Source organism: Perissodus microlepis, chromosome 7 (genome assembly GCF_051167445.1).
Source record: "Perissodus microlepis isolate ML-2025 ecotype Zambia chromosome 7, ASM5116744v1, whole genome shotgun sequence".
NCBI lineage: Eukaryota > Metazoa > Chordata > Actinopteri > Cichliformes > Cichlidae > Perissodus > Perissodus microlepis.
In genome coordinates this window covers 55,338,473-55,364,134 of record NC_140467.1, presented here as the reverse complement: position 1 = coordinate 55,364,134, position 25,662 = coordinate 55,338,473, and the positions used below count along the sequence as shown (strand labels likewise).

General features: G+C 38.3%; 3 protein-coding genes across 3 annotated transcripts; all 3 read right to left on the bottom strand.

Moving 5' to 3' along the window:
• Positions 1-3,756: 3,756 nt before the first annotated feature.
• Positions 3,757-6,214, bottom strand: purbb (purine-rich element binding protein Bb). Its single transcript, XM_084936097.1, has one exon. The coding sequence runs from the start codon at positions 6,118-6,120 to the stop codon at positions 5,209-5,211; it is 912 nt and encodes a 303-aa protein (XP_084792223.1). The 5' UTR covers positions 6,121-6,214; the 3' UTR covers positions 3,757-5,208.
• Positions 6,215-9,063: 2,849 nt separating this feature from the next.
• On the bottom strand, positions 9,064-10,951 carry ved (ventrally expressed dharma/bozozok antagonist). The gene is made up of 3 exons (XM_084932613.1): positions 10,694-10,951; positions 9,772-10,025; positions 9,064-9,432 (listed from the first exon to the last, which is right to left on the bottom strand). Exons 1-3 carry the CDS (start codon positions 10,935-10,937, stop codon positions 9,064-9,066), a joined length of 867 nt encoding a protein of 288 aa, XP_084788739.1. The 5' UTR covers positions 10,938-10,951.
• A 10,760-nt stretch (positions 10,952-21,711) lies between these two features.
• On the bottom strand, positions 21,712-23,823 carry LOC146384206 (uncharacterized). Its single transcript, XM_084936096.1, has 3 exons — positions 22,954-23,823; positions 22,590-22,872; positions 21,712-22,475 (listed from the first exon to the last, which is right to left on the bottom strand). The coding sequence occupies exons 1-3, from the start codon at positions 23,208-23,210 to the stop codon at positions 21,816-21,818; spliced, it is 1,200 nt and encodes a 399-aa protein (XP_084792222.1). The 5' UTR covers positions 23,211-23,823; the 3' UTR covers positions 21,712-21,815.
• Between the last annotated feature and the right edge of the window lie 1,839 nt (positions 23,824-25,662).

The following is a 25,662-nucleotide window of genomic DNA, read 5'->3' as shown; positions in this document are numbered from 1 at the left end:
CCACGTTAATGACAACGTGTACAACCACTGGAGATGTGAGCAGGACAGACGGAACAATTGACGGGAAAAGTGTGGACTTTATAACAGTTTTTAAATTGTGTTGATAGGCCACATAAAACCAGAGTTGTCAAATCTTGTGTAGTTAGTGTGTAGTGTATTCAATAGTTTTGTTGTGTGTGTCAGAACAATGAGGCGACTGCTGAATGTTACAGGTGTTACAGCAGTGATACATCTCCTGTTGTCAGGCCTGCAGGTATCAGGCTGTTGTTCTCCTTTATCTCATAGTGGACAGAAATTATTTTTTGGAGTGGCACAAATAATTTGTGTGGCATCAAATTTGATGCAGAACAGCTGATTGTTCTGTAAATAGTTTGAAATGTTTATTTAAAAATGCATTGGCTGCATTTAAAAAAATAGCTGCAAAAAATGTTGTTGTTTGCTAAACTCAGTTACTTTTTTGAAGAAGTAACTATATAATTAATTGCCCAACATTGGTCATTATATACTGTATTTTGCAGACAGAGAGTTACAGGACTCTCTCCCAGACCACAGACTCATACTCATAATACAAGTCAGAGCTTTATAAAAAGAAAAAAGAAAGAAAGTTGTGTTTTCGAAATTGGAGTTCAAGTTATTTTTACTTCCAATAGTCTTAACATGTCAATGACTAGATTTTTTTTACATTTTCATTGTAAGTGGGCTAAAGTAGTTAAATAAAGGTAGTCTAACATAAATGTAACTGCTGTAATTTGATTTGATTTTAATAAACCATGTAACTTGGATGGATTCGATGCTGGCATCACCACAGTGCACACGTCTGATGTCGCTCACAGTGGTCCAAGGGATCGCTTAGGGAGTTTGTGTGTTCGCTCAGACACATGAAAAATTAGAGGGAACATTGGCTCTCACCCTGGATTTGTTGGATTCCCAAGGCTGTAGAAAGCTTTTCTCATCTGTTCTTGAGGGTTTCTTTTTATATCACAGCATGATGTGTTACTTTTTAAGATCTTTTAGCTGACAGGTTGTATTTAAGTGATTTTGTCTGTCTGGAAGGGCATCTGGCATATTACTGTCAAATGAAACAGTAGTAACCTACTGTGGATACCCTTAGTGATAGTAGTTTCAAAATAGTGCATTTGTGATTTAACAAGGGTGCAATTACTTAATCACATAGCGCAAGTACAATCAGTATTGAAAATGTCACCAATTTTTAAAGTAAATCATTTTCTAAAGGTGCTATTGACACCTATCTACACGTCCTAAGCTCAAAACCCTTCAAGGGGCTGAAATTGAAATAGTCACATTTTACAGGTGTCTAGCTATCATTTTGGGGTTAAACTAAGTTTCTTTTTTAGATTTAGATTTTTAGATATTTTTTTTTCTCTCTCCAGCCTTGGGAACACTTGATTTATGCAATTTTTTTTTTTTTTTTTTTTACACTTATTGGATTATGGTGGTCTGTATTTAATGAATGCACCTGGCCAGTTCAACACTGTCTGCCATTGTGCTTTAGTAGCTGTAGAAATCATGTACATCACTGTTTTCTGTATGCTGCTGCTAAATGGCCATCTCTGTCTATCCACAGATGTTCCAACTAGTTGGCTTTTATCTCTAAATCTCTACCTGGGTTACTTACTTCTTATCTGTGCTTACATGTGTAAATGCCACTATAAAGCTCACACTCTCACAACATTATACAAATGTTGGTTCTGAGAATCAGAAGAGAACGTGAAGAAAGCTTTTAAATATGCTGTCCCTGTTTCCTGGAATAATCAACAGAAGGAGCTGAAATGTACAGAAATGGTTACAATGGGGGAGTTTAAATCCCTTTTAAAAGAGCGAGAGAATATCTCTTTTGGTCAGTGTGACTGTTTTTAATGTCACGCTTGTAATGATCTATATTGCATCTTATTCACATGTTTGTGTTCACTTGTCTGTACAGAATTATGTGCTTATTTTCTACTTGTTATATGTTGTAACTTCTGCTGCCCTCTTTTGCCTGAATAAATAAAGGATCACGACATTTTCATCTGTGTCATTTCTCATTAATACACATTTCCAATATGTGGACATACTAATTACATTAACCTATCATGCATGTTTTTGCCACAGTCAAAAGAAATATGTTAGATTAACTATTGACTTTGAATTAGCCATGGATGTGAGTTAGATAAAATGCTGTATAGTCAAAAATGTGACTTGAAGTCTAAAGAGCTTTGAATGGTCAGTAAGACTAGAAATGCTATATAAGTGCAAATACGGTACCTTAAATTTAATTTAAATTAAATGAAATATGTTTATTTTTTTCATTTCTGTTTGTCTTAAACTCTTTTCTTTCTTTTCTGAAAGGCAGCAAAGTTTAAGTTTTGAACATCCAAGAACAAAATAGTTGATATGATTTGTTTAAAAAAGAAAGCTTCAGTGACTGTGTTTTAACCAGTCAGAAGTGCTAAATGTTTTAAACCTTTGCATTTATGACAAAGGAAACCAAAGTGTCACATCAGCAGCTTGAACCAGAAGATATTTTTGATGAATTATTCATCAGTGATCAAACCTAAATGCCAATGAGTAGTAGGTCATCCAACTCCTACAAAGGTTTATGTCAGTAAAATAGCAAATGGGAACTAGTTGTATAATTACATTGTTCATGTTGTATGTTAGTTTGTAACTTAAGGGACTGAAGTAAAGGTTTTAAGTTCGCCAAAGTAAATATGGATTTCAAAAGTACTCTTAAATGTCAAATGTGGTTTTAACCAAATGAAACCAAATGTATGAAATGAAGCTCAAAGTGGTGCCAAGTAGTACAGTTTAAAAGTGAAACTAATCGACAGAACATTAATCAGATATTTACAGAGCTGTTTTTTTTTAAAATAGATACTTCTGTTTAATAATAATATAAACGCCAGTAAATAATGAGAGTAAACATTACCTGCACAGCTGGTTCAGTTCGATGTGAACTAAGTCCTAATAAGTAAAGAACTAATAAGTGTCATCACTTTAACAGTTACATGAACCTCTTAAATGAATGCAAACTGTATCTTGCTGGACTGATAAATCACTAGCAATATCACATCTGCATTAGGTGATATTGCTGGAATGAATTATACTCTTTAAGGTCAATATATCAGCCAAAAGGTTTTATTTTGGCATTTTTCTTTGTTTTAAATCACGTTTTCATTATTTTGAATATTGACAGTACTGACCAGAAATTGCATTCTAAATAATAAAGCAATTTCTAAACAATAAAACAAAATCTTATTTGATTTAGAATTACTTAAAATTATAAATAACTAAATAAAAAGACAGGAAAATTTAATGTTTTACTAGTATTAAAATGATTCATTTTGGGGGGTGAATCAGACCTGGATCCAGAAATTTGTGGAAAGATTCTTCACCATTGTGACATAAGGCAAAACTGGGCAATTTTTGCCATATACAAAAAATATCCAGCAGAACTAGCTGAGTGGGTAGACTGGTGTGGCACTGGAAGAGAAACTGCATAGCGTAGTCATAGCCTGGTGGCCTGGTCTCTAGATGGACATCTGCTGCGCATGGACTCTTACGCTGGTCTGGGACATCTTTATATAATTCTACAGTAACTACCCTTACATAACTTGAAAAGGTAAAATGTTGCAGGAGGATGTATGCAGTCTCAGACTGTTCTTGTACGTATTTAACCAAGAAAATAATCAATTCACCCAATTAATCTGCAAAATGAATAACCTGATTTCAAGTACACAGTCACAACATCAAGTCTTTCATTTCAAATTGTTTAATAAATGAAGTGTTATACTTTCACTCTAAGAACATGAAAAAATTACCTTGAGATCGAGTCACAATTTTCTTTTAAGAAATTAACTTTTTATTTTTAGGATTGAAATATGTTTTCCTTAATAAGTATCTGAAAATATCTTTTGCTGGTTTGTTTGGTAATATCTTTCCTACAAGTAGAATCTTATTTCAATATAGCTCTTTTTGGGGGAAAAAAGAAACAAAAAAAGGAAAAACAAAAGAAAACATCCATCAATGTGTTTCTGTCCAGGGTCTTCATAATGTGTTGGAAGGTGCTGTCAGAGAATGGCCTGTGGCTGAATAGGACAGCTGTCCAGTTCTGAACATGAGGCTGATGAGAAAACTTGTCGCTACATGTAATGCAGCACTCCTCCTCCAACTGCAAGACATTTGGACCCCTGTTAGCAAATGATCGTCTAAAAAGTCCCATAAAACCATATCTGTGTTTCCTCCGGTGGCATCTGCTCCCCAGTTCCAAGCGGTTGTTCTCAAACACCAAGGATGCTCTGGTGTGAGAAGAGTCACCACCCTTCCTCACAGAGTGAATCTTCTTGAAAACAATAAGAAGTACGCTTTGCTAAGATTATATGTATAACATAAAACCCAGCTGTTCTGCACTGTAACTGACTACTGGAGTCAAAGCATTTAATTTAGTCCACCAGGCCCTTTTTGTTTGGGTTTACAGATAATCCTCTTAGTAACAACCCCCCCCCCCCCCCCCGGACATTTTGGGTAATCTTTTCGATTAACAGCCTGCAGATGCTGCAGCAGCAGTTGTGCGGTTGTTTGACAGCTCTCCAGCTGCTGACATATCTAACACATAAAATCCATAGAGTGACAGCAGTTCTGTCTCTGCATTGCTCTCAGCTTTTCCTGTCTGACTTGCAAAAATCCCGCAAACTTCCCACAGAGGAGAGTCCTGGACTGGAACAGGATGGATGCTAGCTCTCTCCTTTAACCAAGAAGGGAAAACATCTTGAACAGGTCTTCACTCTTTAAATAGAAACTATGTTGCACATAGGAAAGCATTCAATGGCTTCACCTCTAGTTATGGAAAATCAACTTGCTGGTTTTAGTAAGTTCTCTCCTCTTATTTTTCCAACGATAAAGCATAACTCACTTTTTTTTTTTCAGCCAATGAGATACATCTCATTCATACATTTTCACTTTCAGAAATTCAAACCACCACTTCAACCTCAAGCCCAACAAACTTTAGGATAATACACCAAAAATTCCCTGCACATGTACTTTTTTTTTTTAAACTCCACAATACTTTAGTAGGCTATTACAGCACGATTTGTCATGCACTTTATCTGTCATTTCTGCTTCTTTTTTGTTTTGTTTTTGTTTTTTCGCAAAATAACCCTATAGTGTAGATCTGCCATCATGTAACTTGGCTGATAGCTTTTTCTTTTCTCAGTCGTCATCCACATCGTCCCCCTCGGACTCGTCTCTCTTCTCGTACATTTTATCCCTCTGCCTCTCCTGGATCTCCTTCATCTCCTCTGCATATCTGCAGAAAGCTCCTCCAAATTTGCTCCAGGCTTTGAACGGGATGGTGATAGAGTTCCTGTAGCTCGGCTTAACCTCGCTCACGCGCAGGAACACGCCGTATTTGTTGGACCCAACGTCGAAAAAGAACCGTTTAGAGTCCACCATGATGGAGGTGCCCTCGGGAAGCTCGCCGTAGCCCCCGGCGGCCATGCCCCCGGTCATCTCCTCGTCGTCTCCCCCGTAATCATCTATGAGCTTAGCAAGGGCGTCTCTAAACTCTATTAACCCCTGTGCCGGAAGGGCTATGGTCTGGCCGGCCAGCATGCCGCCCACTGGGCCCCCCACTCCAAAGCTAGGTCCGCGGTTTACGGTTTGCCGTATCCGGAGGAACCTCCCCCGCTGGTTCTCTTTCAAGTCCAGGTAGTACTTGCGATTTTCCCGGACAAGAAACTCGCTCTTAAGAGCTCGCCTCGGCCCACCGTCTTCACCCGCGGTAGCTTGTGCTATTTGCTCCGGACTGCTAGGGCCCAGCTGGGCGTAGTGCTCGATGAAATCCCCGAGATAGTCACGGAACTCCGCCGCAACTGACAGCGAGAGGGTCAGGCGACTTTTAGAGCCCCCAGCCCCGACCTCGGCGATTTTAATGAACCTGCCCTTGTTGTTCTGCTTGACGTCCAGATAGAAGCGCTTGTTCTGGATGTCCAGACGCTTTGACGCCAGTTCTTGGGTTTCCTGGTCCCTCTGGAAGTGTTGGAAGCCACCTCCACCTCCTCCCCCGCTACTACCTCCGCGCTCACTCCCGCTGTCGCCATCCGCCATCTTCAGCTCCACCATTCGGCTTCTGCCCCTCTCTCCTGCGTAGCTGCTTTCTGCGTGCACTCAGCCAGCGCGGGCCTCCTTCCCGTGCATCATGGGTGCCCTTCGGGGGACGTTGTGATTGGTCCAACTAACTGCCTGTTTCACTAGTTCACACGATTACGGCATTCCTATTGGTCCGCCGGTATTGTAAGCCGTGCCCACCTGTAATTTTTTTCTCTAGCTATTGGTTCAGACTGAAGTTCCGTTTACGTCTTGTAAAACTTTTTTAATCCCGATTGTGAAATCGTCTTGGTTAGAACATGATGGAATTTGTTGTTTTTTTTCACAATTATACTTTTGCATTTTAGTTAAATTTCAAAATGGACATTTCCAACCTATTTATATATGTGAAAAATAGCTAGATAAACTAGTACAGTACACCACATAATAATAATCGATCTTTGTTGAGATGGATCTCATTTTGTTTCACAAGTCTGTGAACATACACTACCCTTGATAAGTAGATTACATGTTTTGTGTGCACAATTTTACATAAAATGAACAATACCTCATTACAACTGTTCAACATCCACATTCTTACTTATGTACACCAACAAAATAAAATAGCAAAGAATGACTTTGGAAAACAAGGGGGGAAGAAAGAAGAAACAAGGGGTGAAGAGGAATAAACTGAAGGCTGGGGAACAAGAGAAAAGAATATGAAGGGGAGAATTAAGAGGAGGGAGGTGAGAGTGAAAAGAAAAGAAAACAGAGAGAAGATGGAGAATAAGAAGAAAATAATAATGGTGAATTCTACTCAGCAGCTTGTCATGTCTGAATGTTTCATTTACTCCATTGTTATTGCATTTCCCGGACCTGCCAGAAGATGTCAGTATAAATCCTAAACAAAGACTCTAATCCACCCCACTGGAAAGCTTTAGAAAATGGTAACGGATGCAAAGATTTTGAACCTTTTAACTGTATTTTCGTAAGTTTTACGGCGTTTTCTATAGATAAAAACTGTTCACCGCATTGCCATTCATACTTTGCCAAAGTTATTGATTAAGAGATGTTTGATGTTTGTTGTTGTAAATAACAGTTTGCTTTTTGGTGAATTCTCAATAAATGAACTTTATATTTTATAATCACGGGACGGCCTGTGCAAGCACTATCATAACTTTTTCTGCAATCTTACATATTTGTCATATCATTTCACGACACGATCAAAGTTGGCTGTATGTGGCCTATTATGTAAAATGTGTTTGACATCCCTGTTCTGACTGGGTCTCAGTCATCCAAGTCGTGGCAGTCTTAAGCATTTGAAATAAGTAAACCATAGTTTGTTTGGGGTTTTTTTATGTCACCTCAATCTTTACTCATAAAATCACAGTTGTGCCAGTGGAGCCTGTCAGAAAAGGATTATAGCAAGATAGCAATCAAGATGTCAAGGACGATAGGTTTCTGCCGGTTTGTTTTTAAAAATGCGGCCGCCAGGGAGCATCATTAGAATGTTAACCTCTTTGCGAAAATAAATGCAAGTTACGCTTCTGATCTTGTTTCTATATAGGTGTCTGAGGTTCTTTAACAAGAAATAAATGACATATAATGTGCTGTTGTCTGCTGTATAAACATGCAGCGTAACACATCTAGACATTAACTTATCTTTCTGTCAGCTAATTGCTTAAACACAATGCTCAGAAATCAATACTTTTGGCAAAAAAATCCAAAAGCATAAGGTATCCAAGGGAATATCGTGCTGTCAGGCACGCGAAAAGAATGTTTTTCTTATGAATGACCCAAAACAGTCCACTTCTGTGGAAAAGAAGGAGGGCTTCAGTAATCTCAGTCGGGTGGGAGGTCTGCCATTTTGGGTACAGTAGGAGTGGCCCTACTCTGACAGTCTGGGTAGGAATTCTGGTGGTGTGTCTTTAAATTTTGCCAAAGCATATAGTTAAGGCTGCATCAAGTGACCCTGAATCCTCTATTAAAATATCTATAGGCTATAAAATAGTTATAGGCTATAGGCTAGGACTATTTCAGCCATGGTCTGCTCAGAAATCAATACTTAAAAAGAGCAAAAAATCCAAAGGGCTCAGTATTTTACAACTCTTAACATATTGCTCTTGCCTGCTATACATCTTGTATACAATTCAAAACAAACTCACAAAAGACATGTACATGTTCTTTAACTCCCACTACACAATGAAACACAAACCTGGAGTTATCAGGAACTTAACCCACAGAGCAGAGAATGTTCCCTCTAAGGCCGAGGGTAAAAATAGGGGGAACACACACACAAATAGATACCACTTAATAATCAGCTGAGATCCATAGGAAAGAACCTCAAAGATTAACCAGGGAGAAACAGCCAGGATGTCTTTCCTATTGTCCCCAAGTCACTGTTGGTCATCAAATAGTTCTAATATTATAGGATGTTACCCTACAATATAAAGTGCCTCGAAGGTCACTGTTGGTGCTTATAATGAAAGTCCTCTTCGTTACTTAGGTCTGCTTTGAGTCTTTTATTTTAATCTAGCCACTGCAGGCCATCCTATTTAAATAAAACTGAATGAAAATGAAATGGTTGGTGTGAAGTGGCTTTTTATACACAAAATTAAACTGAATTAAATGTTTGACTGTTAGATGAGGAAAAAAAGATCAGATAATCTGATAATAATCTAATAATTATTATTTATTTGAATAATATTGACACTGACATAAATCCAACAGTGACATAACAACAGAAATTAAAAAAAATAAAATTTAAATACATTCAAACTATACATAAATTACAAACAGACGTTATTGCACACTGCCCTGTTTGATTCTTGATTCAAGCTTCAAAGCAGTATTTTTGCCATGTTTCTAATAACGCATTTTATTTTATTCAAAAATCAAATCAAAAACTTCTCCCTTTGTCTAAGCCAAAATATCACAGCTGAGATTACATTACAGAAGAATGTCTGCATGTGATTTTCATTAATATGGAGGATAAGTTGGGTAGGACTCTCTGAGGTGAGATGTGGCAGAGGGCACCATGACTCCTGAGAGGCTGCTGTACTGGTAGAAAGAGTCCATGGGCAGAGTGGCGACGCTGGGCAGAGGGGAACTGAACTGCACATGACTGTGTGGATAGATGTAGGAGGTGGCAGCCGGGCCCTCAGGTGCTACTGCTGCTGCTGAGTGGTATCTTGGGTATGGCCCTGGCCTGTATGCCTGTAGCTCAGGGTAATGAATGAACTGTGGGGCAACACTGGCCTGGCAGACATTAGCCTGGCATGCCTGAGCCAGAGCATCCTGCATGGTTCTCTTTACCTTCATCCGTCTGTTCTGGAACCAGTTTCTGATCTGTGATGAAAACAGAAAATTTAAGATATAAGAAACATTTTTAAAATACAAGACATAATGAAATAAAACATAAGTAATGTTAATTTTCTGTTAGTGAACAGTAGAGCATGATTATTTTATTTAGAGTACTAATTATTTTTTTAACTGCTAAAAATAGTACATGGTTTTGAAGGTCAGTAGCTGCTATCAAATAGGTGCTCATGAGAACTGATCTCTTGGCAGTTTCTTTTTGAAATTTGCTGCTGTTTCTGATTATTATAGATTTATCATAATTTGAATATCCAGCAGCACCAGGTTCATGAATTCATGATGTCAAGTATTGATACTGGGGGTGGTTACCTGTTTATCAGACAGGTGGAGTTTTTTGCGGAGTTCTGCCTTAGATTGCGTCCCCAGATAAGCACTTATGCTGAAAGCCTTCTCCAGGCTACTGATCTGCTCTGCTGTGAAAGCTGTCCGGGGCCTCCGACCCACTAGAGGAGATGGAGGTGATTTTGAGACGGCTTGAGCTGAAGGGGAGAGAGACTGTCCACCTTCGCTCTCATATCCTGAGGTCTCCTCCTCTGTCCCACTGCTGAAACCAACCTCAGTCACTGGAAACAGAAAGTGAGAAAGAAAGAAACTTAAAATCTGTTCTTCACATTACGTCGATTTAGACATATTCTGGTATTTTACTTGAGTAGTTTACAAAGCACTTTATTAATTTCAGAGTATTTAACCACATACTGTTAACTGGATGGAAATTCAGCTATAAAAATGTCCAAGTTTTTATTGCAGTTTATTTATAGGTTACGAAACACATCTGCATTGCATCACTGATACACTTATCAACTTATATTCTTCTAATTAATACACCAATATTAGTTAGGTAAAAAGTACTCTAATAACAATAAAGCTGCATAAATGCTTTTTTTCTACTAAAGTAAATAAGAAGATTTAAAAAAAAAAAAAAAAAAAGATCAAATAATTAAGACAACTAAAGTAACTGTGTACCCAGGAGGCTAATATGAAATGAAAATGTAAAAAATAAAAAAAATAAAAATATTTTAAAAAATGATCGATGTTCTCTGAGATGTTCATATTTGCATTCAGCTGAAATGTAATTAAATGTGAAGAATGTTTAGGAAAAAAATTCAAAATGCACATTTACACAGAACTAATAGCTGTTTTAATGTAAATGCACTTTTTTCTGTAATTCACTTTTAAATAGACTTTACATTGAAATTGGAGTCTGGGATTTTGGCTCATTATGAACTCTTACCTTGGCTATTGGGAGCGGTTTGTTGCTGGAGAATACTCTGGCTGTATGCTTCAAGGGCCTGACTCCTGTTTTCTTGCTTTTCCTGCTTAGGGATATTTTCTGACTTCTGCCTGCAATAAAAACCAGGCAGACTCTCAGAAAGCGTCCCACAGGCTGTAGGTCCGGAGACAGTTATGGTGCTGGTCTCTGATCCTTCTTGCTGGCTGCTCTGGGCCATCCACTCAATAGAAAAATGTCCATTCATGGCTGCTGAGGAGGAATCCGTTTGTCCTGAAGCTTGGAGAATTATGACTACCTCATCTACAACCTGCTTGTATTTATAGAAGACATCCCACCTCATATCAACCTCCCTCAACCCGAAGATCAAAGCACACATCCTCCCCTCCCTGCAGTCCAGCCCTCCTTTAGTTTTCACAACTTGAGTAATTAAGACGTCCCATTCAGTCTCAATGAGGCTGTTACAACAAGGCTCCAGTGAGTCTGGAAAGGACCCCCTACCCACCCTCTTTCCCACTCTTCACATAGATAATACAGTCACTTCGCCCCAAACTGTCTCCATCTCTTCCACAACCATATCCATCCTATTAAAAAATTAACCTTCTGCAGTTTTTTAGGGAGTCGTTTTTTTCCACTTGGGGTGAGTGGAGAACTTTAAAATACTAGTGTCAGTCCTCATTTCTTTATATTTTTCCCCAAGAAGCAAGATATTGTTGTAAATCTTTACAGTGGTCTTGATCAAAGATTACCTAGGCTTTCTAAAGGCTTTCAAACATTAAAAAGACACCTACTTCAAGGGATGAACCAGTGTTCTGTCTACATATAAAAGACAACTTTGCAATAGACAACTTTGTCTTTAGGCACTTTGTTACTGGCAGCTTGTCACAAAATACACCATTTGTTCCCATTTCTTTAGCTGAATTCCCAAAACAACATAATTTGACAGACATAAAACAATATTTTTGCAACAAGGCAAATCCAAAGACTTAGCAGCTGTAAATTTGACACATTTGGCAGTGGTGTGCAGTGTAACAATGTCAGTGTAACAATTGAAGGATTTTCTGCTTTCTGATTTATTGTGTAAAACAGTCTGTCTCAGCCAATCTCAGTCTAAAAATAAAGGATGCAGGCTGGATTAAAATTCAAACAATTGTATACATATGCTTGTATCTCCAAATATTACCCATTCCTGCATTTACCATTTGCAGAGCACCTTCCTTACACATATAAACGTAGTGAAAGAAATGACTGCCTAACAACTTATCAAAAGATAAAAGAACAAAAATAAAAAAAACAATAAAATTGGATCAAAGCTGAATAAAAACAAGAAGAATACAATTGCCAAATGTAACAAAATATTTGAGCATTATTAATATCCCGTTTTTGCTGATAATTTTGTAATCTTTGCTTCTTTCTTTCTTTCTTTTCGAAGAAACGTTCATGGCCTTTATTCTCCTCAAAGGTTGTATGCTAAACTGCTCATCGTGTCCAGTAATTTCAGATGAAGCACCAACAATTTAACTTCTTTGTTTAAAAAGCAGCTTTCAGGTTAATAATCATGACAATGAGCTGTGAGTGGCTGAAAACGGTGACAATGGCTTTTTCTGGGATGATCCCAAGATAAAAGAGTGTTCACACAGCGCACTAACAGTGATCCTTTTATAGCTTATTTCATCAGGATTTATCTGTAGTTGATAAAGAACTGATGTTGTAATGTTTTTAGACCATTTTAAAAGTTTAATTTAAAATATTCGCTCTTTCAACTGTCAAATGATGAGTGAAAAATAAGCTCTCATATAAAAAGAGAGTAGCTAAAAGTTGGGGATATATCGCACTGAAATGTCTTGTAAAGTCACCAAACAAGAAAATACTTGCAAATATTTGAGCAAATGCACGTATTTACGTAAGAGTTTGATAAAGCATAATATGCAGATACGCAGAGTGTAACTTTCCACCCCTGCTGATAGAAACTGGTTGGTCATCTCTTTTGTACCTCCTTAAATCACATCAAACTATGTGGGGATCAGTTAAGGTGGCTGATAATGAGTTGAAAATTATGATCCCAGCTGTGAAGTGGCTGTTAACATCAGCCCCGCCGCCCTGATAGACCCCGAGACTGACTGAGAGGAAGAGGTGTGTGTCGGGGGCGGGGGGGATGTTTTATGTGTAAATGTTAAGTATTTTGTGTTGTTTAGAGGTTTTAGTCGATCACGTAGCACTCCCATTGATAAGATAATGACAGTGAGCTCTGGTGGTGATCATAGAATGGATTCGAGGCTGTGCGCTCAAGCTGACCCTCCGTCTGTGCGCGCAGTGGAGGGGAGAGCCGGTGCTAATAGTTCATTACCTACTGAAACTGGAACACTTCAAAGGCTCTCAATGCTTTGATACCAACACACCCAACATGAAACAAAAGAGAACTAACACCTTAAAGCCTGTTAATATCTTCTGGAGGCTTTTCAAACCCAATAAAGTCATACTCGGGTAATGGTGCTGTCAGTGGCGCTAACAAGCACGAATATGCCTTCACTTTAACTCTTTAACTTCTCTGTAATGACTGTGGTCGTGTAAAGGTATTCGAATGGAGGACTTTTATTAGTAATAAAACGATTTCCATGTGTACTTTTACTTATCTGAATAATGTGAGTAATTCTTCCGACACTACTGCAACAGTATAATGTACTGTTGTATTTTGCAGTGCTGTAAAGTAATGTGTTCCATGTACTCAAATACTTCTACATTACTTTTTTTAAGCGATACTGTGTTTTTTAATCCTTTATATGTATCGTAGTTTTCATATTCGGATTAATAATAATGGTTATAATTAAAAATGTCTTCTTAAATTTGCACACGCGATAATGTAAATACCTGTTTAAGCTGTCATGGTCGCACTCTGCCATAACCTCCCTTACATTCTTTAAGTTTTACTCATTTAAAAAAAAGAACCAAAACCCATATTAAACAAAGCTAAACACAATTATAGCATGATTATTACAGCTATCAATTTTTTGTAGATATGTAAAAATATTTTTATTATGAATTATTGAGGCCACAATTGGTTCTAGTGTCAAACAATAGTAAAATTGGTCAGTCTGATTAATTCACATTATTTGACGGATTATTTGATTATTTAATCTGTAGTAATATAGAGATCAATTGGAACTACCTCCCTGCATTAAGCACTTTTACTTTCATATCCCAAGTGCTTCTTGCTTATAGAGGTCTGAGTAAGTCTGATTATTGTTTAATGGTTGATTATATAGTCAGGGTTTTTTTTTAAGTACTTTAAATGTGCATGTTATTTTACATTAAAAACACAGGCTCAACTTTTTATGAGCCTGATCACATCATTTAAAAACTAATCACTGTTAAAGCTCCATCTATGGCCTTCAACTTCAAATAGTATCATTGTCCAAAGAGTGATTTACTATATTATAAAGATTTACTTTTTGTTCCTTAATCATCAGACATTAAATTTTTGAAGATGAAAAATGCAGTGTGGTCAAGAGAGAGCTGGAGTCTATCTAGGCTGCCACAGGGCAAGAGGGAGGAGACACCCTGTGAAGGTGCAGTGTAAAAATGAAAAAGCATTAATGGGAAAAAATGTTATAGTACTCACAAAAAATGGGACTATGCACATGGTTCTGAGAACATGAAGCTCATTACATCATTTCAAACTTAGTTCAAAGAACAATCCAGTCATATATCAGAACAAAAAAGCCAGATTGAGGTACATTTATTTATTGTCAGTTCAGCTAAACACTGTTTTACAGTAACATATATTTCTTTTGTTACATGTATCTGTGCAATGATTTTCTCTGCAGTGTAAATTTGTTTAGTTTTGCTACATATGAAGTAAAATAAATAATATTTGTTATTGTGTATACATGTAGAACTATAAATGTTTAAGGACAGAACAGTTGTATGCATTTAAATATGTAACATGACCCCATAAAGTCAAAACATACAGTGTTTTGTATTTATCACATTAATATTTCTCCGACGCACCATCAATCCTGAGATTAAAACTGTGTGTGTTGTTTTTGTGAAGAGGTTTTGAGAAAAAATCTTTTGGGAAAATTACAACAACAACAACAACAACAGAAAAACTGTAGCTGGCTGATTGGTATTGTTAGGAGTTCAAAGGGGAGCTGGTCATTTGTTTTCTCCACTGCTGCCCGTCTGTCTGTCTGGATGCTATATGACCGGGTATCAGTGTCAGCTTGCTCCACCTCGTCACCTCCCTCCTGATCTGTCACAGGACGCAGTGCTTGACTTCTTTGATGTGAGGCCTGCTGAGGCAGACAGACCAGAAGCAGATGAGAGGCTAGGAGACGGGATGAAAACACAGCTGCAAGCAGAGACAGCGAGACATGTCAACAGTCTGTGTTTCTGTGACTCCAGCACTTAGAAACTCATTACATGATTCATAGGACTGTCAGAACAATGACAGACACACCTGTCTGACTACATAGTTACTTATGAGATATTAACTATGCAGTCAATGGGAGAGAACTGTGAGCACTTTAAAGTCAGTAAAGTAGCAGGAACACATCAGTCTGTGTCCTGTTTACATCCGGCTTTAGTTTTGGCTTAATGTTTGTATGTTTTATGTTTTGGTTTGTTGTTGTTGTTTTTGGTCAGATTAGAAATTAGAAAAAGATTAGAAGGACAGCTCCGGTTGTGTGGTTTGGAGTCACAAGGCTGAGATGTTTGGCAGATGTGCAGGGGACGGGTAGGGTATATACTGAACAAAAGATAAATGTGGAGCTGCCAGGAAGGAGGGGGGGAAAGGAAGACATCAGTGAAGGTTCATGGATGTAGTGGAGGAGGCCATGCAGAGGGCTGATGTGACAGTGGGATAGGGTGGGATGGAGGCAGATGATCCACTGTTGGCGACCCCTCCGAATGAATGGTCACATTATTGCTGTTATGTTTTTCTAATTTTCCGGTATGTCACAGGGCTAATGCAGACAACCAATTTAAAATCACCAGTTAGACTAACCCCACAAAGTACAAGTCTTTGGACTGTGGGAGGAAGCTGGAGTATTCACAAAGATGGGGAGAACATGCACACTCCACACAGAGGTCATGACCACATCGCAGATTTGAACAAAGGACTTTCTTGCTGTGAGCTGACAGAATTGTCCACACCACCACTGTGTTGCCCTTTTTTAGGCAATGATGATCATAATGTGAAAATCTGACATGATACCAAGCTAAATCTATAAATGCCAAAATTCTGATTAAACCCATTCAATTTTTTTTTAGCAACAATCTGCAGACCAGATGCAACTTTGCAATATGCATTTCTAAGGGCCACAAGGGTGTTCTAATATTTCAGTGAAGTCACTCATCTTTATTATCTGTTCAAACTTCAGCTGGGCCTGTTTTTTCCCTATTTGTTTCTTTAACAAGTAACATTAGTTTATTCAATGAAAGCATCTTCCTGCTCTCTGAACTTTAAGACCACTGGTCTCTGTTTGCTCACTTTAATCAAAACTTCACTGGTGTTGAGTCAGGTCCCAGCTTATTTTAACAAGATTATTATCTACCCAATTAAAAAATGACACAAAAATACAAAATCAACTCTCTTCTTTCCTACTCTTTCCCGACTAATCAAAAGAAAAAAGGAACAACATATATGTGCATATATGATTGGGAAAACTTTTACAGTAAATAACCTTTGGATTCTTGATCATTTTCGCTCTGACCTTCACAGATCTCGTTCTATGAAACAGCCCTTCTTGGAGTCTCCAGTCCATCTTAATATGAAGTGATGCAGGAAAATATTCTGTTCTGCTGATGTTGGACTCAACATCTGCCTTTGACGATGCTGACCAATCACCAGGTTGACCATGACAGGCTGAGACTGGGTGTTTGAAATGTTTCTTGTCATATCTGACCAAACAATTCTTTTCTCTGGCAGGATTTTACAAGGTTTCCGACTGAGTATTCATATTTCACACTAAGAGTCTGAAACCTAAAGGAGAAAGTACCTTAGCAAACAGTGGCCCCGAGTCTCTGGAAGCCTCTGCTTGAGCTTGAGATCCATAGACTCAGAGGGAAAAGAAGGAAAGAACTCTTGGGTAACATTTTGTTTCAATCTTTTAGCATTTTTGTTGTAAATGTAACTTTTTGATATTTATGGCAAAGTATTTGTCATAAATATGGTAAATAGAGTTTTACTTATTTCTTCTTTTACTTTGGCTCCATGGGGTTTTACATGATCTCATCAGTCTCTGTTTACCTGTTCATGCTTTTTGTCCTGAAACACAGGTGGCAGCATGTTTGTGAGGAGCATCACTACCTGAATAAAATGTTAAACAAACTGAAACAGATAGTAAGTTTCATTGTCTGTCAGTGTTCCTTATCCACGATGAAGGACTTGGTCATCCTTTCTGGCCCCAGTCTCAGACCACTGATGTCTGCTGGGGAACAGTCTCCTGCTGGCCCTGTCTTTGATTGACTCCATTCAGACCCTTTCATCTCTAATGGGCCTGTTTGCTGCTCTGTTATGGAAACAAACACACCTCGACCCACCTTCCCACTCCCATCCTCTCGTCCCCCGCAGTACCAGAGGGAGACTCATGTCCCAACAGAGCTGTTGTTCAGATCTCTATAATAAATATATGAGTCTTCATCATCCCCGGCCAAATCTCCAGTAAACTCATCTTCAGGACCAAGGCTTTGAAGATTCAAACTTCAAATCAAAAACTACAACACAGGTGTAAAGATCATAGGCATCACAACAGAGAATAAAGAGCTTTATGCACACACAGCATACTTACTGAATAATAACTTTGATAATTTCTTGGAAATTACTGATAAGCCATAACTGGTTGTTCTTTATAACAGATAGAGTGCAGCAGAAAAATGGCTCATTATATTTCTGCCTCTTGTAGTAAATGGATTCTACAAGGCTGTGATGACACCTAATAATCACTGAACTCTATTTCTGCCAGTCTCCAGTTGTCCCCCGCCCTGTCTGTAGCACAGTCAGCTAAAGTGTTCTTCCCTGTTCCATTGATCCCTATCAACCCCATCAAAGGCTCTGGGAGCTTTGAAGGGACCAGCAGGACTGGTCCTGGTGGATGAGCAGGCACTGCAACTTTTCTTATCAAACGGGGGATGCAGGGCAGCGTGGCTGACAAATTTTCATTTCTCCCAAAAATCTATGAGCTGGAGCCAGTGTTCCGATGAAGCACACGTGAGACTTTTATGGAATGCTAGTGGGGAACATCCCTGCAACCACGAAATGTAAAAGAGAACAATGTGAGCCCTTTGAAATAAACTCCGTACTGAGTGGTGAAACAAACAAAAAAAGTGACTGTCATAGGTTTAAGCCAAAAATACACAAAATAATATTTTTCAAGTCTGTGATAAGGTCTCATTATAGACCAGCAGCACAGGTGGAAATGTTTTAGAAGTGTTTCCCATAACTGCAGATCAGAGGAGTGCCATGTTCTGCGGGAACTTTAAACACTGTCTGAGACAGTGTTGTTTCAGATCAGCCACATTCTCATGAGGTCCACTGTTAATTCACTGGGCATTTCTGCTACATGTGAAATACTTGTGTGACAAAGTGAAGAAACGTGAGTAACTAAATAAATGCATTTTTTCTTTAAAAGAGAACTTTCACCCCTCATTCCCAGTTTTTCCCTGTACATGTTATTATCTAAATCCCAGTTAGGATGAGGATTCCATGTGTGTACAACAATTTAATCCAGAGACAGCTGCTGTTACAAATTCTTTGTCATAATGCCTAAAATCATAAAGCCTATCATTAGGTGGCTTATGCTGCTGTAATATCACCGTCACTCATAGAAAAGTTAGAAAAAAGATAAATATATAGATAGAACAGACTAGAACTAACAATGGTTTACATAGTTCTAACATCGTCTTGCCGATCTCCCAAAATTCAGCTTATTGTACAAAAGCATAACTAATAAAATGAACAGCTGACCATTTGTTTATCTTGAATAAATAAGTAATTTTACCAGTGGAAACAATGTTTACATAATGAGAAATGATCACTTTTAATGAGTCACTATTAAAAAGATCATTTAAATCTGCAACTAATAATTGATGTGTTGGAATACTTTCATGGTTTTAGTAATTTGTTGTAGTAACAGTAGCAATTAATATGTTTTAGTAATTGTTTCAGTGACTTTATCACAAATTGTGTTAAATTGGATATTTAAGGGATGCTTTTTAAAAAATTTCACAGACAAATAGATTCGTAACTGAGAAAGAGTCTGAAACAGAACTGTTGTTCTAGCTTTTTTCTAGTCACAACTCCTGCTGTTCCTACATCCACAGTTTCATTCATTTACATTCACAAATGCATGAACTCATCTGTTCTCACAGCAGCCCAGACTTGTAGTCTCCTCAGTGCAGGACAAAGTCATATCTCCTTTTGGTTCACACATACGGTGTCAGCAGTCACATGTTAACGAGGATTTATGGGAACATAAACTAAACCTGCTCCTCCCCATCTCTTTTACTGCCTTTTCTTGCTTGCAGTAGCAAAGCTGTAAAGAACTATGTTTGTATTTCATACTTCTCATGGGTCCCTTGTTTTAAAATTTATTTATTTATTTTTTTGCATAAAATATCCGTTCCTGGAGAAGTGTGCACATGTGGAGAGAGTGGACTTGAGACAGATAGAGGTGTGAGCAATGACACGGCCTTTGATGTTAAAATGGTATTTAGAGGTTAATGAGGCTGTGAAGGAAATGCCACATATTCGCTTTTTTGTTGCTGCCTCTTTCACTCACTCACTCACACACACACACACACACACACACACACACACACACACACACACACACACACACACCTCTGTAGCTCATAAAAGTGTTGGATTTTAAAAAAAAAATTCTCTATGTAACAACTAGAAAGTAGCAACAAATTTAAGTATACAGGTATGTGGGCACATATATGAATACTTCTCTGTTCCACGAAAGGAAGAAAGGAACGTTGAGGCAATAAATGATGAACGGACTGGTTTTTATATAATGCTTCTCTGCTCGAGCAGTCAAAGAACTTTACACAACATCTCTTATATACAAACATTTTTTACCTTTTTTTTCTGTGTCCCAGCGCTTTCTAACATTCATAAAACATCAAATACTAGTTGGCCTTCTCTACCTCCTGAACTACAGCCACCCAGGAAATACATTTTAAAAGACCAAAAAAAAAAAAAAAGTAAACTAGGGCCCATCAGATCATATGTATAGTGTTGCAGAGAGGTCCAGAGACTGAAGTTGTAGTAGAACGGGCAATATCCTTATAATTCTGTTTAGAACCACAAGATGGTGTAGTGAGTCAGTGTGGCTTCCAATCTGCCACAAGTCCAACATAAGTACTACTACTACTACTGATACTACCACTACTACTACTACTAATAATAATAATAATAATAATAATTGTGCCATTAAATAATAATTTTATTTAATGGCACCTTTTAAGGCACTCAAGGCACTCATCTTGTAAGCACCCCTTACAAGAAATTAAATGCCCAAATCAGACCATGCATAAAATAATGAAAAAAATGTCAATACTGAGGAGGCTGAGGCCCGTGGTTCATGGTGTCATGGTCACAAATACCTACTTAAAGTAGGTTTAGGTCTTGCCACAGCGGCCATTGTTGTTCCTGCAGCTTGCTGGGCCATCTCAAAGCTTTTCGGCTGAAGTGAATGTCCTGCTGTTCTCTGTGGGATCATGCTTATTATCTACTTCAGCCCTACTGTAATTGTGGATGTGGACCAGTTACCTTTTAAAAGCAGTAATAATGTTTTCCAGCTATGGTCCACCAACCTGTTATAAATATGCTGTGCTCTCCTTTATGTTCAATTTTATTTTGCCCCTCACCCCCCAACCAGTCATGGCAGAAGACTGCCCCTCCCTGAGCCTGGTTCTGTCGTAGGTTTCTTCCTGTTAAAAGGGAATTTTTCCTTTCCATCATTGCCTGGTGCTTGCTCATAGGGGATCACTTGATTTGTTGTGGTTGAATTTTTGGATTTAATTTAATTGGCTTGAAATGAAAAACCTAAAAATTCAGGTGATGGGTTCACATAGTAGAGAGCACTACATTTGTTAACTGCACTTTTTTTATTTTTTTTAGTTCTCCCTACTACAAAAACCACAAATAAAAGCAAGGCAGTTAGCGGCAAATCAAAATAAAGATAAAATATACAAATATGTGTTATTTTATATATAAATATAAAATAAACACATTTTTAAAAAATCCACTACTACGCTGTGTATTTACTTCAGTGAACACTTGTATGTTTTTTAGGTAGAAGAATATAGATTGTCCAAATATGCGAGTTTTTAAATTAGCACTGAAATAATAATACTGTGTACTGTGAAAAAAAAAAAAAAAAAACAGACTCAAGTTGTTCAAACGAAAAAACGACTGACAGGGATGATGTAAGGTGAGAGTGAATTTGTAAATTTGTACTGCAACTGTTTGTTTTTCTAGAAAGACAAAGCCAGAGATTAGAGAAGACTGTATAATGTTAATTATTAAAGGAGCGAGAGAGAATAAGCAGAACTTAACCACATGAAAGTGGGTCAGGGTTACATGCAGCAGAAGGTTTAGATTTCTTAATAAATCCAGATCGTTCATCAAACAGTGAATCTTATTACAGTATTTTTTTTGGGGGGGGGGGGTTTCAGCCGCTAGGACACATGTCTCAATACTTAGGTCACTTTTGCAAAACTCTTCACACAGTTCTCCTAACTGACCTTCAGCTTGGCAAAGCAGTTCATTTCACATTCAAAATGCACTACAACTACCAAAACACTTTATTCAGGTCTCAATTAAACTCATTCTTCCAGAACACTAGCAAAGGTTGACAGCCGACAAACACACTTTGTCACCCACAAAACAATGACCTAAAAAACACTAACAACATGTAGCATTACACAGTGTTTTCTTGTGTAAAACAAGGACACATCTCTGTTTATAATTTCAATATATGTTACTGGAATGAATCAGACATCATGCAGAATTCGTTAATATTTGTTTATGTATTTTTATTTTTTTGCACTAAGTAATCCCAAAATACAAGAATTTGTATACACACCATCCACTGATACACATACAATAGTAATGCTAATCTACTCGGTCTTCTCCATTTGGCCACAGGTTCTCATCCACATCACATCTTATGTCATCTAGGGCAATACACCTAGGAAAGAATCTTCTGGCATGCCTGATCCATCCCTGGCAATCTGCTGCTGATATCTCCAGGCATCCAGCATTCATTGCATCCAGGAGGGACATTTGATCATGTGGATGATGGTCGTAAACCTTCCACCGCCATGAGGAAAAGAATTCCTCTATGGGGTTGAGGAATGGAGAGTAAGGTGGGAGGAAAAGAGACTCCATTCTGGGATGGGCTGCAAACCACTCGGTGACTGCACGGGAGTGATGAAATGCCACATTGTCCCATACAATTATAAATGTTGGCTGATTCCTTCTCTCCGCATCCCTTTCCTCACCTAGCACAACCCTTCCATAGAGATCATGCAGGAACGCAAGGAGCCGTTCAGTGTTGTATGGCCCAATTAGTGGTTTGTGTAACAGCAGTCCATCAGTGGATATTGCTGCGCACATTGTGATGTTGGCACCCCTCTGGCCCGGGACATTCACTGTGGCTCTCTTCCCAATCACATTCCTCCCTCGTCGCCGTGCTTTGGCCAAGTTGAAACCTGCCTCATCCACAAAGATGAAAATGTGGTGTGTTTGCCTGCCTTCAATCTCCATGACTCTCTAACATAAATCCACAAGGCAACATAAGCTGTTACAGTAGTAAATTTGTAAAAATTGTCTTTGTGTGTGTTTGGTTTTGTTCAAAAACAGATCTGTATTTTATTGTGATCTTACCTGGACATACTGGTTCCTGAGTTGCTTGACATGTTCAGAGTTCCTCTCAAAAGGCACAGTGTACAACTGTTTCATCCTGACCTGATGTTTTTTCAGGACTCTAGAAATTGTTGTTATGCTTACACTGTGAATATTTGCGAAAGTAACGTTGTCTGCCAAGACTCTGTGTCTAATTTCAGTGAGTTTTATCCCATTGTTTCTGATGACCATATCAACAATGGCAGTTTCCTGCACATCAGTGAACATCCGTCCTCTACCTCCTGTGTGAGGTAACCGTTGAGTCCTAAGCAGAAATGCAACAACAATTACAAAAAAGCTTGTTTACTTCTGAAATGTGCAAATGCCCTTGCAGAATACAAGTTACCTGTTGGTTTGCCGGAAAACTCTAACAATAGATGCCACTGTAGAGCGTTGCAGATTTGGCTGCACTCTCTGACCAGCCTCTCTCATTGAGTGACCATGATTTACTACATGATCAATTACAGTAGCTCTGATCTCATCTGAGACTACAGCTCTTGATCTTCCTCTTATTCTTCTTCCACCACGCATACGTATTCCTCGCCCCCTCCCAGCCACTCTTCTTCCTCTTTCAGCCACTTCTCCATTTCTGGCTGGGTCCATGTTTACATCACAAAACAAACCTATTCAGCAGTTGTCTCCTTTTGTAATGAAATTGAAGGAGTAACACCTGTGTAGATGTTCATCTACAATGAGAATCAGCTGTGGCTGGTTAAACTGCGTTTTTAGATTTAAAATATGTTTCAATAAAATATTGCTGTTGAATTTTGCTGTCTTATTCAGTTTTGCATTATGTTATTGTTTTGACCATAAGTTTAACAGTTTTGAAAACAGTATGTACAGTATGTACGTACAAAGATTTTTGGCAGTTGTTGTGTCTGAGTGAGAAAATAATTCATGAAATTTGAGAGATGTAGTCATTGAATGCATTTTGTGCCAAAACAATGATAACTGATCCTCAGTTTAGCCCACATAGACTTCTGTTGTGCTCACTGTGTGAGGAGTTTTGCAAAAGTGACCCAAGTATTGAGAAATGTGTCCTAGCATCTGTAACAAACTGTAAGACCCTAAAAGTATTACACTGCTCATGGCAGTAAAACAGAGGTGGAAAAAATGTCAGGTAGTTGAAGGATGCTGTTTAGAGAAAAGGGTGATTTCCTTTTCCTTATGTTGGTGCAATTCTGAAGTAAAACAGTGAGAAGTTTTCAAAGGTGCAAAAGCATCCAGCAGACTGTTTATTCCATTCTAGTAGTAAAACCCTGTGATGGAGAATCAGTCAAAGTCCTTATTTAGCTACCCACTGTAGCAAGTACAGTGTAGCAAGTACAGTGGGTGGTGCTATTATTATAAATGAGTAATTTCACTGAAGTATTGATCATTTTTATTCCAACCCTGTCTACATAAAAGTCACATTATTTGGATTTTTGCAGAAAGTCTTCACATAAATTGCTCCATAGTGTTGCAGTGGGTTTTGTCTCATTTTAGTTAATATAATGAATGTTGAATTTTTCTTTCCAAAGTATATTGTTTAGATTTTGTGTTAACATAACCCTGTGTTGCTTTATTTTACATTTAGCTGGTTCTTTCTTTTGCTTTTGAATCTTTGTTTTTTGTATATTTTAAAGCGTAGTTTTATTTGTGTGACCACTCGTGGTTCATTTTCTGTTTTGAATTTGAATGAACCTCACCCGTATCCTTGTGTATCATCGTTTCTTGTGAATTCTTATGCGTCAATTACCTTGTGGTTACATCCAGATGTTTTATACGTTTTTATAGAAACAAATATTGGGACCGTTTTCCCCCCTTGGCCACATCCTTTGTTGGCTTTTTTATAACACACATTCACATTCATTCCAATAGTTTCAGCAGTCTCTCTCCAGGAATTTGCTGATATCTGTGAGTCCTTATTTTGAGACAAATCTTTATATTGAGATGGTGATTATTGTATACTCTCGCTAATCCGTTCCAAAGGTTTTGTGAAAAACTAGCAGGAAATGATGAAAAGTGCAGTTACATTACCAGGGAGGTCCATATCAGGTTAAGGCAGGGGTGGGGAACTCCAGGCCTCGAGGGCCGGTGTTATCCAAAATAACAGATGATTCAAATGGCTAAATTACCTCCACAGCATGTCTTGTAGTTCTCCAGAGGCCTGGTAATGAACTAATCATTTGATTCAGTTGTGCTGACCCACGGTGATATCTAAAACCCGCAGGACACTGGCCCTCGAGGCCTGGAGTTGCCCACCCCTGGGTTAGGGTGTAGGTTACAGAGTACCTGTGTAAAGAGGTTCCACAACACACTTACTGTGGGTGACATTACCTTGGCCTGCAAGAACACTGAGAAAGTTTAGAGTAACTTTTGACCGGGATATGACTTTCAGCATGCTCATTAAACAAATACCCAGGATTTCCTTCTTTAAGTGGAAAAAAAATTTAAATGAGAAACATCCTGCCTCAGTGTGATGCTGAAAATCTGGTTCTTAGATTTAAAACAACTCTAAAAAATACAGGCTTAATTGTCGTTCCGGGAGTTTCAAAAAGTAGAAATAGAAACAAAGCCTGCTGTCAAACCCTTCTCCACTCCCATCTCATCCACTATCCAGAAAGAGCTCTGTTAGCTCCTCTTTAAGCCAACCTTCTTATGATTCCTCACAAACATGTGGTTTCAAACAGCAGGTGGGTGGGACTTTCCTGCTCACAGTTAGAGATATGTTTCTGAGATTACAATACTGGAGATAACCGTTGTCAGTGACATCTGGAACAGCTTCCCATAGTGTGAGAGGCAGGGTACAACCTGGACAGACCACAAGTATGTCGCACAAAGAAACAGGCAACCATTCGCACCTATGGGTGATTTAGAATCACCAGTTAACCAAACCCCACTAAGTGCACGTCAGGACCTATTTGCTGTGAGGCAACAGTGCTAATCAAACGTTTCGAACAGAGTTGGAATTTCTTTACCTGAATGATTGAAAATGCATCAAGACATATTTATCATGAGAAGCATTACTGTAACAGTATATATTGTATATCAGAAAATAAAAACAAGCAGGTCT

Coding starts and splice junctions, on each gene's coding strand:
- purbb (XM_084936097.1), bottom strand. CDS start 6,120: ATGGTGGAGCTGAAGATGGCGGATGGCGACAGCGGGAGTGAGCGCGGA.
- ved (XM_084932613.1), bottom strand. CDS start 10,937: ATGAATGGACATTTTTCTATTGAGTGGATGGCCCAGAGCAGCCAGCAA. Junction 10,026..10,693: donor AACCGCTCCCAATAGCCAAG/GTAAGAGTTCAT, acceptor TTCTGTTTCCAG/TGACTGAGGTTGGTTTCAGC. Junction 9,433..9,771: donor TCCACCTGTCTGATAAACAG/GTAACCACCCCC, acceptor TTTTCATCACAG/ATCAGAAACTGGTTCCAGAA.
- LOC146384206 (XM_084936096.1), bottom strand. CDS start 23,210: ATGGACCCAGCCAGAAATGGAGAAGTGGCTGAAAGAGGAAGAAGAGTG. Junction 22,873..22,953: donor GTTTTCCGGCAAACCAACAG/GTAACTTGTATT, acceptor ATTTCTGCTTAG/GACTCAACGGTTACCTCACA. Junction 22,476..22,589: donor TCAGGAACCAGTATGTCCAG/GTAAGATCACAA, acceptor GATTTATGTTAG/AGAGTCATGGAGATTGAAGG.